Source organism: Bos grunniens, chromosome 28, assembly GCF_055505025.1.
Source record: "Bos grunniens cultivar Pamir isolate PY7600 chromosome 28, Bosgru_T2T1.0, whole genome shotgun sequence".
In the NCBI taxonomy this organism is placed as follows: Eukaryota; Metazoa; Chordata; class Mammalia; order Artiodactyla; family Bovidae; genus Bos; species Bos grunniens.
Window position 1 is genome coordinate 27,927,381 of NC_141192.1, and position 15,994 is coordinate 27,943,374.

Here is a 15,994-nt window from a genome sequence, read left to right on the forward strand (position 1 = left end):
ACCTGATGAGAAGAGCTGACTCATTTGAAAAGATCCTGATGCTGGGAAAGATTTAGGGCAGGAGGAGAAGGGGACGACAGAGGATGAGATGGTTGGATGGCATCACCAACTCGATGGACATGGGTTTGGGTGTACTTTGGGAGTTGGTAATGGACAGGGAGGCCTGGTGTGCTGCAGTTCATGGGGTTGCAAAGAGTTGGACATGACTGAGCGACTGAAATGAATTGAATCTAAGTGATATTATAATTTATATTTAACCTATACTCTTCTTCAATGGCTAGAAGTGTTTTTGAGAATAACATTGTTGATATTAAGTTCTTTGTAACAGGGACTGACATATTTGTCTTGAAGTGTTCATTATTCTATTCAGGTTCGTCATTCTATTTTGTTGTTGTTTAGTCGCTAAGTCATGTCCAACTCTTTTGTGACCCTGTGGACTGTAGCCCACCAGGCTTCTCTGTCCATGGGATTTTGCAGGCAAGAACAGTGGAGTGGGTTACCATTTCCTTCTCCAGGGAATCCTCCTGACCCAAGGATAATTCTATTTGGTTTATACCTAAATCAAAATATCAGTTTTCCTTATCAACATTTCCCATGAAACTTGTATGGAATTTGCTTATTTATATCATTGAAGCTGATCAAAAGGTAGGGTAAAACCTTTTATAGCATTTTACCAATTTATATTCTTTTAATACCAGCATTTCTTTTGAGCTTTTGGTGTGAATGCTGAGTGTGCCAAGTTAAACTCATAGCCCAGGACCAGTCTTACCTGATCCTTCCTTAACTGACCACTTCAGCACCCTGGTAGGAGTTTCAGAATAGCAGTAGTGATCAAAATTCCTAAAAGGATCAGTTTTTATTTCTTTAATAGTGATTTAGTTGAATGAGAAGATTCCTAACATAGCTTATAATTTTTAACCAAAATGGGCAAAATATATCTTCTCTAGTAATATGTCATGTGACCAAATATAGCTGTTCTTCCTTACAAAGAGTACATTTTTTTTTCAGACTTCCATTTAAAGTAGTCATTTATTTTTTCATAATGTTTTTGGAACCCTTGCTGCATCAAATGTTACAACAATTGGCCTATTTGTTAAAAAAATGTAGCTGATTAAACTTTTGGGAACTCAATATTAGGGTTGGCTTAAAAGAATGAGTGTAATGTTTTAGTAAGAAAATGTTATCCTGACAAGAATGCTTTAAAAGTGAGATCATTGTTGATTTTGGAAGCATTGGCATTGTAATTAGTCATGGTTTAAAAATGAAGTAACTTGAAATATCATCATAAAGTATTGTTTGATCTGAAAGAAGACAGTGAACATTTTTGGTAATTCTTAGCATGCTCCCTGGTGTGATTCATTTATTCGTTTTATTTGTGGAATTTAGCTTACTGAAATTCCTGTAACTAGATTTTTCCCAGTGTTTCTAAGAGCTGAATTAACTATTTTATGTACCTTGAGAACCAATTAGTACATTATTCTTCACTGTATAAATATACATCATTTTAAACAATTATCTTGTGGAAACTAGTATAATTGAGAGTGATTATTTACTTGACAGAAAAGTATTAACTGAAAAATAACTAAATATTAACTAAGAAAATAGGCCATTATACTACATTTTAAATTAATTAAGCAAATATCTTTGTGCAGAATAACTGGATTATTTATGTTTTGAGAAACGGTGATGTTGATGGTTTGGTAGTGTGAAAGATGATGCAGTATTCAAGATTAACTAAGGAATTACTCAGCTATGGGGTATAATTTTATTTATTTATTCGTTTAATCATTTTAGAAATGATTATTCAGCAGTTGTATCATGTGGTACTTTGGATTTAAAGCTTAGTAAGCCATGTTTCCTGCACTCAGAATTCTTGCAATAGTAAAAGATAGTATGTATCTGTTTTAATAGACAATTACCTTAATTAAACTGTTAATGAAGTATAAAGGGTAGTGGTAGTAAGTATAGTGTAATGGGATTCTGTTTCCAGTGTACTACTTGCTAACTACAGGCAAGTCAGTTAAACTGCACATAGGTAGATGTAGTATTATAATGCTTTGCATGTTTTGATTTTTAGGGGAGGGTTTTCATCCTGCTACTTCACAAATCCTACAACATTGTTTATTTCATTGTGTGTGTACTTAGTCGCTCAGTCGTGTCCGACTCGGACTGTAGCCTGCCAAACTCCTCTGTCCATGGGATTTTTCAGGCAAGAATACTGGAGCAGTTTGCCATTGCCTCCTCCAGGGAATCTTCCTGTCCCAGGGATCAAACCTGCATCTCCTGTGTCTCCTGCATTGCAGGTGGATTCTTTACCTGCTGAGTCATTGGGGAAACCCAGTTACTTCATTATAAAAGTAATATAAACTTTAGAAATAGAACCTAGAAAGAGAAAAAAGTGTATTCAGTTTATTATAGATCAATTGGGCTTCCCTAATTGCTCAGTTGGTAAAGAATCTGACTGCAATGCAGGAGACCCCAGTTCGATTCCTGGGTCAGGAAGATCTGCTGGAGAAGAGATAGGCTATCCACTCCAGTGTTCTTGGGTTTCCCTTGTGGCTCAGCTGGTAAAGAATCTGCCTGCAATGCGGGAAATCTGGGTGTGATCCCTTGGTTGGGAAGATCCTCTGGAGAAGGGAAAGGCTACCCACCCCAGTATTCTGACCTGGAGAATTCCATAGACTGTATAGTCCATGGGGTCACAAAGAGTTGGACATACCTGAGTGACTTTCACTTTTACTTTATAGATCCAGTCAGTTCAGTTCACTCACTCAGTTGTGTCCGACTCTGCGATGTCATGGACTGCAGCACGCCAGGCCTCCCTGTCCATCACCAGCTCCCAGAGCTTGCTCAAGCTCATGTCCATCGAGTTGGTGATGCTCTCCAACCATCTCATCCTCTGTTGTTCCGTTTTCCTCCTGCCTTCATTCTTTCCCAACATTAGGGTCTTTTCCAATGAGTCAGTTTTTCACATCAGGTGGCCAAAGTATTGGAGTTTCAGCTTCAGCATCAATCCTTGCAATGAACATTCAGGACTGATTTCCTTTAGTATCAGTTGGATCTCCTTGCAGTCCAAGGGACTCTCAAGAGTCTTCTCCAGCACCACTGTTCAAAAGCATTAATTCTTCGGCACTCACCTTTCTTTATAGTCCAACTCTCACATCCATACGTGACTTCTGGAAAAACCATAGCTTTGACTAGATGGACCTTTTTTTGGCAAAGTAATTTCTCTGCTTTTTAATATGCTGTCTAGGTTGGTCATAGCTTTTCTTCCAAGGAGGAAGTGTCTTTTAATTTCATGGCTGCAGTCACCATCTGTAGTGATTTTGTAGCCCCCCAAAATAAAGTCTCTCATTGTTTTGCCATCTATTTGCCATAAAGTGATGGGACCAGATGCCATGATCTTAGTTTTCTGAATATTGTGTTTTAAGGCAACTTTTTCACTCTCCTCTTTCACTTTCATCAAGAGGCTCTTTAGTTCTTCTTCACTTTGCCATGAGGGTGGTATCATCTGCTTATCTGAGATTATTGATATTTCTCCCAGCAATCTTGATTCCAGCTTGTGCATAGTTTTTATAATTTTGAACTGATATTTTTCCTCCAGGTTTTAAAGTAACTAGCTTTGTGAGGTATATATATATTCATAATTATGCTATACATTCATATATATACGTGTGTATATATGTACACACACACATTTTTTCCTTGAGTTATTAGAGTCTTTATATGATCATTTTAAAGACCACATTATCTATCAATTGGTTCTATCATACTTTATTCTTGGGGGAGGTTATCAATAACTTTTTTTGTATTGTTATTTTAAGATGTGTAATTCATTGGAAACAGAGGCAAATGTATTACATGTTTATCTCAAATAGTTGAGGAAAAGATGTCTTAGCCACAATTATTTTATAAGGCCTGAGAAAAAAATCAACAGATATTTGGATCATCACACAATTTTAGCCTATTCTGCCACACAGGTTGCCACCTCTGCAATGCACTTGGTACAAATGCACAGCCTGTAACATCGCTACTTCCTGTGTACACTAAAAGCAGTATTTCATATTCCATTGTGTATGGAAATGATGCTGTTCTTGAAGTGAAGAATACTTTAATACTTTTAGTGGTCAGTAAGAATAAATTACATCACTCCTAAAAGTAAAACACCGAATTATCTTCATTCTTTCTCTCCCAGTCTCTGCTTCTTACCATTTCAGATAATATTTCTTGATGAATTTAAAATGCATGCAGACTGTTCATCTAATACCTTGACCTCTAAGTTTCATGACTTCCTTGCCTCTGGTGATCTTGTGCCTGTTTTAGCCATCCATCCCACAGTTGTACCCTAGATCTTGTCATTACTAATAATTGCACATGGTCTGTGTAGTAATATCAAATGATATCTACCACCTCTCACATTTCCAGCTTTCTCTGTTCAATATTCTGAGTCCAATTAGCTTAAATTCCTTGATTTACCATTTTATTATTTTCTATTATTTCTCTCCTTTTGTTATACTTACCTTGGGGAAACTTCAGTTCAGTCCAGTCGCTCAGTCATGTCCTACGCTTTGTGATCCCATGGACCGCTTCACGCTAGGCTTCCCTGTCCATCACCAACTCCCGGAGCTTACTCAAAGTCAAGTCCATCGAGTTGGTAATGCCATCCAACCATCTCATCCTCTGTCATCCCCTTCTCCTCCTGCCTTCAATCATTCCCAGTATCAGGGTCTTTTCCAATGAGTCAGTTCTTCACATCAGATGGCTGAAGTATTGGCATTTTAGCTTCAGCATCAGTCCTTCCAATGAATATTCAGGACTGATTTCCTTTAGGATTGACTGGTTTGGTTAAATCCTGCCTTTAGCTCCTCTGCACCTGCACTCATGAGGAATAGATGAGGAAATAAGAATAATAATACTGTCTGGTCTCACTTTAGAGGGATCACTGATCTTAAGTGAGTTCCAATATGAGCAATCGTCCGAAGTGTCCACAGCCTTTCACTTTACCTCTTGTCAGAAATAGTATTTCACATTACATTACTCTCTCTTATAGAACCTGTTTTTCCACGCCTTATTGATGCTTTTGAACTGTGGTGTTGGAGAAGACTCTTGAGAGTCCCTTGGACTACAAGGAGATCCAACCAGTCCATTCTGAAGGAGATCTGCCCTGGGATTTCTTTGGAAGGAATGATGCTAAAGCTGAAACTCCAGTACTTTGGCCACCTCATGTGAAGAGTTGACTCATTGGAAAAGACTCTGATGCTGGGAGGGATTGAGGGCAAGAGGAGAAGGAGACGACAGAGGATGAGATGGCTGGATGGCATCACTGACTCGATGGACGTGAGTCTGAGTGAACTCCAGGAGTTGGTGATGGACAGGGAGGCCTGGCGTGCTGCAATTCATGGGATCGCAAAGAGTCAGACACGACTGAGCGACTGATCTGATCTGATCTGATCTGATTCAAAGCTGATGTTGTTGTCATTGTTCAGTTGCTGAGTCATGTTGAACTCTTTGTGACCCCATGGACATACACTCTAGGTTCCCCTGTGCTCCACTATCTCCTGGAGTTTGCTCAGATTCGTATCCATTAAGTTGGTGATGCTATCTAACCATCACATTCTCTCTGACCCCTTCTTCTTTTGCCTTCAATCTTTCCCAGCAACAGGGTCTTTTCTAGTGAACTAGCTCTTTGCATTAGGTAGCCAAAGTATTGGAGCTTCAGCAACAGTCCTTCAAATGAATGTGAAGGGCTGATTTTCTTTAGGATTGACTGGCTTGATCTCCTTGCAGTCCATGGTACTCTGAAGAATCTTTTCCAGCACACAGTTTGAAAGCATTAATTCTTTGGCACTCAGCCTTCTTTATGGTTCAACTCTCACATCTATATGTGACTGCTGGAAAAACCGTAACTTTAAAAGACACTTGCTCCTTGGAAGGAAAGCAGTGACAAACCTAGACAGCGTATTAAAAGGCAGAGACATCACTTTGCTGACAGAGGTCTCTATAGTCAAAGCTGATGACTTCATTTGATACAGCATTGATGATGCTGAAGTAATCAGAAAAGAACTTGTGTATCCTCTGTCAACCGAATCTTTCAGCCTACCTGCATTTTTATCTTCACTTGCTGCTTTCCTTCCTTTTGAACTGCCCTCACTCCATCTGAGACCACCCACCTATGCATTCGATCATCTTCTCAAGTTTCAAAAGTTGGCTCCTGCACATGTCCCCCCTTCTCTATCATCAGTTTTTCTTCTACTACATCATTTCCAAAAACATAAACATGCTGAAGTTCCTCGCATTTCTCTTGCCCCATTGAACAGCTGTCCTTTACAGAAAAGTTTTTACATACTCTATCTCCACTTCCTGTCCTTCATTGTCTTGAACCAGTTCAGTCAGGTTTCACCATGTTAACTTCTATCCCATCCTATAGAAACTGCTCTTATCAAGGTCAGCAGTGATCTTCATGTTGCCAAATACCATGGTCATTTACCAGTGTTCCTCCTCCTGGAATTTTCAGTATTCAACACAGTTGATCACCCTCCTTGAAACACTTTGAACTTGGCTTCCTTGGACACCACTTTTGTGATTTTTCTTCTGCCTCAGTGACTGTTGCTTGCCTGTCTCCTTTGTTCATTGTGCTTCAACTTAATCTGAAATGATGGAGTACTTGTGTCCAAATACTCAGTTGTCACATTTTATGTAACTTTCATTAAATATCATTTATATATTGGTAACTCCCAAATTTCATTCTTTAATACTTTTTCCTCTCATAACTCCAGATTCATTATCCACCTGCCTACTCTACAACCCAGTCTCAAACCTAATCTGTTCAAAACTAAATTTTTATTCCCCATATCCCTTCTTTTCTCAGTCAGCCTCTTTGCAGTTAATAAGAATTCGCTTTTGCTAGTTGCTCAGGCCAAACTCTTTGGAGTTGTCCTTGATTCTTTCCTTTCTTTTGCATCCCGTGTCCACATTGGGTCAACTCTAGAATATATCAAAAATCTTACCACTTCTCACCATCCCATCAACTACCACCCCATTCCAGGCCTACATCAGCTCTTGACTGGTGAGGTGCAGTAGCTTTCTGGTTGGCATCTCCATTTCTCTCTTGGCCTCTTTGGTCTTTTGTCTACATAGCCCCAGAGGGATCATTAAAAAATATAAGTCAGATCATAGCACATGCCTCTACTCAAAACCTACCACTTGCTTCCTGTCTCACTGAGAATAAAATCCAAGGGCCTCATCACGCCCTACAAGGCATGCCCTCCTGCAGTGTATGGTGTCTGCCTGTCCTCGGCTTGTAGACATTGTGTCTCCCTCTCTGTCACTGTAATCCTGCCGCACTGATGGCCTTGTTGTGTGTCAGATGCACCTAGCGTCACTCTCTTGCATCACTTATCCACTTCTTGTCAATAATCTCTTCCTGAAAATAACACATTTTGCACTAAAACACTAATAGGGAGTCTATTTACCATTGTTTAGCATGGGAAAAATTGTAGTTGCATAAAATCCATGTATCAATGACCAATTATTATGTTGAGATAGTGCTTAAATATTGTGCCCCATCACCAAGCAACTCATATGATTGTTAATAGGCAATTTTGTGTGTAGTAATATTTGCTCTTCTATTATAATTGTTGTTCTCAATTGCTTTTATTTTTCACCATTTTTAAAAAATACTTCCTCAACTTTTGTGGGGCACTTATTATGTAACAGTAGGGAAAAATAAGAGCTAATAATAAAACTCACTGTAGAAATTTGTCAGGACAAGTGAAAATAGCAGAGAATGCCCACACTAAAAATGAGGTTCTCATAGTGTGTCTTTGCTCTAGCAACCTTCCCAATACTCTGAATAGAAGTCTGAATTATACCAGTTGTATTCAGAATGTAACTTAAAAATGTACTTACGAGTTGTTTTGTTAATTTTTTTATTTGGTCAAGTTTTGGAGACAAGCATCCATTTTCTTATGTAAACACTGACAGAAAAACATTGGCTAGTAAGATGTATCTCTTGTCTATGATGGGTGTATATTGAAAACCACCATGTGCATGCTCAGTTGCTGAGTTGTGTCCAACTCTTTGAGACCCCTTAGACTGTGGCCTGCCAGGCTTCTCTGTCCAGATAAACCAAACCAATAAAATCAAGTGCTATAAACCTTAAACTTATACAGTAATGTATGGCAATTGTTTTTCAATAAAACTGAAAAATCCAAAACCAAGACGCCTTCACCCAGGGAACAACATTCTGTGGAGTGTGCCATTATTTATTAATGAAGTGTATGCATGTGTTGCATTATTGCTACATTTATACATATTTTTTGTAATGTTTATTTTATTACATATATAGTAAGAGACAAAGAAGATTTATGAAACATATCACCTGGCCCAATTAGTAAAAATTCTCATCAGACTTTACATGGTAATTCTATTTTATTTTTCGAAGAATGACCATACTGTTTTCCGTAGTGGTTAACATTTTACATTTCCACCAACAATGGAGAATGATTCCAGTTTGTCCACATCCTTGCCAATAACTTGTTACTTTCTGTTTTGTTGTGTTTTAATAATGGTCGTTCCAATGGATGTGAAGTGGTTTCGATTTGTGTTTTTCTAATGATTAATGTTCTTGAGTATCTCTTCATATTTTTATTGGCCATTTGTATATTTTATTTGAAGAAATGTCTATTCAAGACCTTTGCCATTTTTAAATCAGGTTGTTTATTTTGTTGTTGTTGAACATCTAAATATTTTATGTAGTAGAAAATACACTACAATTCTTGACACCTGTCTTTTTTCTCACTATTAGTGATGCAAAGTACAGTTTGCTAGCTCATACTACCCTGAGCTTGGAAAGCGCTGAGGATGGCTTCAAGACCCACAATCTCTCTGTTAATGGGAATGGTACGTATGGTGTTTATTTTACTTATTATAAATGTTATGTCAATATATGCGTGTGACAGTAATAATTGCTGATTTTAATGTGTTCCTCTGAAGTGACTATTGGCTTCTATGACATAGGCATGAGTGATTCTGTGGATTCTTTCAAATATGTGTGTCCCTTTTCCCCAAAAGTGAAAAGTTTATTTTTCTCTCTGTCTCCTATTTGCTAGAGATTTGTTTGTGAGGCTTGCTTGTTAAGAACAGAAAGGTTTTGCATTTTCTGAATCCTTTTCTTTGACTTGAAATGGATGACTTCACCACTCTTCTGTTAATAATTGTCAAAGACCTATCTTATTTTTGAATTTGTAATTGAGGAAACCAACCTGTCTATTGGTAGAAAGCAGAGGATATAAGGGAAAAGTGGGGCTAAATTAATCTTAAACATTTTTCTGTAGATGATAATTGGTAGTTAAAATTTGTTAAATAGAAATAGATAGCAGGGTGAAGAAGGGAGGTGAGTGATTAGGAAGATTTGTAAAACTTACCATAAGCACTCTCTACACTCCCAGATTACTTTTACCTATGATGAAACATATACAGTAGTGTTGGTAAAGTAGATTAGAAATACGATTTGGATTATTTATTTTTTCATTTTTCAAGGTAGAATATATAAATTATGTACTACCTTACTTATACTTTTGTTGTAAGGAGAGAGACTCTATACATTTTTTAAATTTCACACTAAAATATTACATTAAAAATAGAGAAAAGTTCATAAAATGTAAATGTGCAGTTTAACAAATAATTATTATATGAATGGGGCTTCCCTGGTGGCTCAGAAGTTAAAAATCCTTGTGTGTTATATAATACCTTATTACATCTGGGATCATTTTCCTGCCACTTGAAGTATAATCCTTAGTATTTATTTTAGTATATTATGTTAGTATCATACCTCTTGATTCTTTGTGTTTGTCTGAAGATGACTTTGCTTAGCTTCACTCTTAAAAGGCATTTTTTACATGGTGTAGAAGCTTGGCACTTTAATATTTTTATTTTTGAGCATTAAAGCTACAGTTCCACTACCTTCTGGTGTCTTGTGAAAAGTGAAAGTGAAAGTGGCTCAGGCGTGTCCAACTCTTTGTGACCCCATGGACTATATAGTCCATGGAATTCTCCAGGCCAGAATACTGGAGTGGGTAGCCTTTCCCATCTCCAGGGGATCTTCCCAACCCAGGAATTGAACCGGGGTCTCCTGCATTGCAGGTGGATTCTTTACCAACTGAGCTATCAGGGTCTTGAACTGGCTATTAAAAATCATTTGTCAGCATGTTGCTTCTGTGATGGTAACATTTCATTTTTTTCTTTGTATTTGGTTTTCTGAAGCTTCACCATGCTATAGGTGAAGAATTTAGTTTTATTTATGATGTTTTTGGAAATCTTGAACTTCTTTATGCTGATTGATGCCTTTCATTATTCTGGACAAAATCTTGTCTATTCAGACAGCCTCTGGTCCATTCTTTTGTCTTTCTTCCTCTAGCATTCTTATTAAACCTATGTTAATCTTTCTGACTGTGTTCTCTATTTTTATTATCATTTATGATCTATTCCTCATCTTTTTTTCCCTTTGCTACTTTTCCTAGAATTTTTAATGCACTCTTTTATTTCCTTTATTCTCTTTGCAGCTCTGTCTGATCTGCTGTTGAATCTGTATACCAAGTTCTTAATTTCATTTATTGTACTTCTTATTTCTAGAAGTTCTGTTTGATTTTTTTCTTAAATCTGCTATGCCACTTTGTATTCCCTGCATGCACTGTTAATATTATCTTTCAGGTTTTTATTAAAAGAGTGAGTATAGCTATTTTATAGTCTATGGCTAATAATTCAGACATATAAAGTCTTTCTTGGTCAGTTTCTATTTTTTTTTTTTTTGTAAATGGTTACCACTCAGTTTCTCCATGTATAGTTATTTTCATGTACTAGTCATTATAATTCACTGTTTACAAAGCAGAATAAATTAATGCTTAGTGTCTGCTTCAGGCAGGAACTTGGAGAGACTAGGCTCACTTTATCCAAAGACCATGTCTGAATTTCTCTGGATCCCTTCATCCCCACTTCCAGGCAGTGGGAATCCTGGGCAGTTAGACTGGCTTATTTATGGAAGGAAATGGCAACCCATTCCAGTTTTCTTGCCTGGAAAATCCCATGGACAGAGAAGCCTGGTAGGCTACAGTCCACAGGGGGTCGCAAAGAGTTGGACACAACTGAGTGACTTTACTTTCACTACCCGTTGGTGATTCCTTTGGGCTCTCAGCTTAATATGAGGAATCCTCCCATTAATCTGCCTTTGTTGTTAAAGTCCTAGGCTGATTTCTGATCTATTTCCCTCATCTTGCAGGATCTTTAAATCATAAATTGGATTTGCTGGGATTAGCAAATGCTCTCAAGACAAACAGATTCTGTGCTCATTTAACTTACTGGTTCTCATTTATCAGATTTGTACTGGTAGTTTCTTTTAGTTTTGTTACCTCTTTGTTGCTCTAAAGTTTTTTAAATAGATTTGGTTCAGCATTTTATAGTAGTTTTCAGTGGGAGGATTGGTCTGAACAATTCAATTGAGCTTTCTTTCGCCCACAACTTCAAGTTTGTAATAGTATTAGCATTATCAGTTGGCAAATTGGAAAACTTGGCAAATTAAGTTTTAATTCCATTTTGTGTCAGTTCTCTAGAATTATTGATGTTATCACCATATATTGAGTGCCTGTTATGTTCCAGACATATTCAGCCTTGAGAAAGAAAATTCTGTAATATGTGACCTCATGAATGATCTTTGACATTATGCTAACTGAAATAACCAGTCACAGAAGGACAAATACTACCTGCTTCCACTTATATGAAGTGTCTTTAGCAACCCCATGGACTGCAGCCTACCAGGCTCCTCCAGACAAGAATACTGGAGTGGGGTGCCATTGCCTTCTCCCTGAAATAGACAGACTGTTAGAAGCAGAGCGTAGTTTACTATGGGAGTTACTATGGCAGTGACTAGGGGTTTGGAAGAAGAGAAAGGGGGTGCTAATAAACTGGTATAAACCTTCCGTTATACAAGGTGAGTAAGTTCTAGAGATCTGCTGTACAACATGTGACATAGGCTAACAATACTGTATTGTTCTCCCCAAAATCTGTTGAGTGGGGTATCCTATTACATGTCCTTATGCTAAAGCAGTTTTTATTTTTAGTCTCTGTGAGATATAGTTATTAGGGAGCATTACAATGAAGTGATTAATAATGGAGACTGTGGAGCCATCAGCCTTGGATTCGTATTCTAGTTCTACCACTGGCTAACTCTCTGACCTTCCGAAGTTCCTTATTTTGTTATCATTTACATTTTACAGATGAATAAAACATAGCTTAGAGAATGTAATGTGCCAGATTGTGTAGCTAGCTAGTGTTCAAGCCAGACTTTAAATAATCGAGGAGAGGCGGTGCTTGTTCTGCCATGTGTTCTGGTTCAGATCATATCAGTCGCTCAGTCGTGTCCGACTCTTTACGACCCCATGAATCGCAGCACGCCAGGCCTCCCTGTCCATCACCAACTCCTGGAGTTCACTCAGACTTACGTCCATCGAGTCAGTGATGCCATCCAGCCATCTCATCCTCTGTCGTCACCTTCTTCTCTTGCCCCCAATCCCTCCCAGCATCCAGTGAGTCAACTCTTCACATGAGGTGGCCAAAGTACTGGAGTTTCAGCTTTAGCATCATTCCTTCCAAAGAAATCCCAGGGCTGATCTCCTTCAGAATGGACTGGTTGGGTTGGATCTCCTTGCAGTCCAAGGGACTCTCAAGAGTCTTCTCCAACACCACAGTTCAAAAGCATCAATTCTTCAGCGCTCAGCCTTCTTCACAGTCCAACTCTCACATCCATACACGAACACAGGAAAAACCATAGCCTTGACTAGATGAACCTTTGTTGGCAAAGTAATGTCTCTGCTTTTGAACATGCTATCTAGGTTGGTCATAACTTTCTTTCCAAGGAGTAAGCGTCTTTTAATTTCATGGCTGCAGTCACCATCTGCAGTGATTTTGGAGCCCAGAAAAATAAAGTCTGACACTGTTTCCACTGTTTCCCCATCTATTTCCCATGAAGTGGTGGGACCGGATGCCATGATCTTTGTTTTCTGAATGTTGAGCCTTAAGCTAACTTTTTCACTCTCCACTTTCACTTTCATCAAGAGGCTTTTGAGTTCCTCTTCACTTTCTGCCATAAGGGTGGTGTCATCTGCATATCTGAGGTTATTGATATTTCTCCCTGCAATCTTGATTCCAGTTTGTGTTTCTTCCAGTCCAGCATTTCTCATGATGTACTCTGCATATAAGTTAAATAAGCAGGGTGACAATATACAGCCTTGATGAACTCCTTTTCCTATTTGGAACCAGTCTGTTGTTCCATGTCCAGTTCTAACTGTTGCTTCCTGACCTGCATACAAATTTCTCAAGAGGCAGATCAGGTGGTCTGGTATTCCCATCTCTTTCAGAATTTTCCACAGTTGATTGTGATCCACACAGTCAAAGGCTTTGGCATAGTCAATAAAGCAGAAATAGATGTTTTTCTGGAACTCTCTTGCTTTTTCCATGATCCAGCAGATGTTGGCAATTTGATCTCTTGTTCCTCTGCCTTTTCTAAAACCAGCTTGAACATCAGGAAGTTCACGGTTCACATATTGCTGAAGCCTGGCTTGGAGAATTTTGAGCATTACTTTACTAGCGTGTGAGATGAGTGCAATTGTGCGGTAGTTTGAGCATTTTTTGGCATTGCGTTTCTTTGGGATTGGAATGAAAACTGACCTTTTCCAGTCCTGTGGCCACTGCTGAGTTTTCCAAATTTGCTGGCATATTGAGTGCAGCACTTCCACAGCATCATCTTTCAGGATTTGGAATAACTCAACTGGAATTCCATCACCTCCACTAGCTTTGTTCGTAATGATGCTTTCTAAGGCCCACCTGACTTCACATTCCAGGATGTCTGGCTCTAGGTCAGTGATCACACCATTGTGATTATCTGGGTCGTGAAGATCTTTTTTGTACAGTTTTTCTGTGTATTCTTGCCACCTCTTCTTAATATCTTCTGCTTCTGTTAGGTCCATACCATTTCTGTCCTTTATCGTGTTCTGGTTAGGCATATATTATTACTGATAAAGCACCTGAAAATTCAAAATACTATCGATTTGTTAATAATGGAATTGATGATGAAAGATCCTATTCTTTCAACTAAATCATCAGAAAGACCGTTGAAATGAATAAAATTCACAAGAAAGCATCTATTTCATCAGTGTCCCTTGTAGTTAGTGTTCTTTAAGATATTACTAGATTTTCCTTTAATAAAATGCTCATGAGCAAATAAGCATGAGGACTATGTGGTATATTTCTTTCTAAGAGAAACACAATAGAGATTAGCATATTGAGCATTCACGCTAAGTCGCCTCAGTCATGTCTGACTCTGTGACCCTGTGGACTGTTGGCCACCAGGCTTTTCTGTCCATGGGTTCTCCAGGCAAGAATACTGGAGTAGGTGGCCATGCTGTGCTCCAGGGGATCTTCCTGACCCAGGGATTGAACCCACATCTCTTCTGTCTCCTGCGTTGGCACTAGTACCACCTGGGAAGCCCGAGGAGAATATTAAAGACTATGAAAAGGCCTGTGCTTACAGCAGTAACACCCCAAAATGGTTGACAGCCAAACTTGTAGCTTCCACTGGAGAAAATTTAAGAACACTAGCCTATATGCCAAACTCTTTTGATGTGATAGGTATATTCCTAGAAATGTATGGAAATGAAAATCTTGTAAATCAATTATATTTTGGGGAAAAAAGTACGTAATTAAAAATACAATTTTATGCAGGAAAAAGTCACCCTTTGATTTATTTGTTAATAAATCTATGTTTAATAAGGTTTTCCTAAATAAAGTTCTGTCAGATCAGATCAGATCAGTCACTCAGTCATGTCCGACTCTTTGCGACCCCATGAATCGCAGCACGCCAGGCCTCCCGGGAAGGCAATGCCAAAGAATGCTCAAACTGCTGCACAATTGCACTCATCTCACACGCTAGTAAAGTAATGCTCAAAATTCTCCAAGCCAGGCTTCAGCAATATGTGAACCGTGAACTTCCTGATGTTCAAGCTGGTTTTAGAAAAGGCAGAGGAACGAGAGATCAAATTCCCAACATCCGCTGGATCATGGAAAAAGCAAGAGAGTTCCAGAAAAACATCTATTTCTGCTTTATTGACTATGCCAAAGCCTTTGACTGTGTGGATCACAATCAACTGTGGAAAATTCTGAAAGAGATGGGAATACCAGACCACCTGATCTGCCTCTTGAGAAATTTGTATGCAGGTCAGGAAGCAACAGTTAGAACTGGACATGGAACAACAGACTGGTTCCAAATAGGAAAAGGAGTTCATCAAGGCTGTATATTGTCACCTTGTTTATTTAACTTATATGCAGAGTACATCATGAGAAACGCTGGACTGGAAGAAACACAAACTGGAATCAAGATTGCAGGGAGAAATATCAATAACCTCAGATATGCAGATGACACCACCCTTATGGCAGAGAGTGAAGGGGAACTAAAAAGCCTCTTGATGAAAGTGAAAGTGGAGAGTGAAAAAGTTAGCTTAAGGCTCAACATTCAGAAAATGAAGATCATGGCATCCGGTCCCACCACTTCATGGGAAATAGATGGGGAAACAGTGGAAACAGTGTCAGACTTTATTTTTCTGGGCTCCAAAATCACTGCAGATGGTGACTGCAGCCATGAAATTAAAAGACGCTTACTCCTTGGAAGGAAAGTTATGACCAACCTAGATAGCATGTTCAAAAGCAGAGACATTACTTTGCCAACAGAGGTTCGTCTAGTCAAGGCTATGGTTTTTCCTGTGTTCGTGTATGGATGTGAGAGTTGGACTGTGAAGAAGGCTGAGCGCTGAAGAATTGATGCTTTTGAACTGTGGTGTTGGAGAAGACTCTTGAGAGTCCCTTGGACTGCAAGGAGATCCAACCAGTCCATTCTGAAGGAGATCAGCCCTGGGATTTCTTTGGAAGGAATGATGCTAAAGCTGAAACT

General features: G+C 38.7%; 1 protein-coding gene across 5 annotated transcripts in view; it reads left to right on the forward strand.

The window, feature by feature from the left end:
- RTKN2 (rhotekin 2) overlaps window positions 1-15,994 on the forward strand; it is a 112,520-nt gene that overhangs the window by 52,995 nt on the left and 43,531 nt on the right. For all 5 annotated transcript variants that reach the window (XM_086382286.1, XM_086382287.1, XM_086382285.1 and 2 more), the window contains one exon: window positions 8,807-8,901. In XM_086382286.1, coding sequence (XP_086238412.1) covers window positions 8,807-8,901 — 95 coding nt within the window. The remainder of the gene's footprint in view (window positions 1-8,806; window positions 8,902-15,994) is intronic.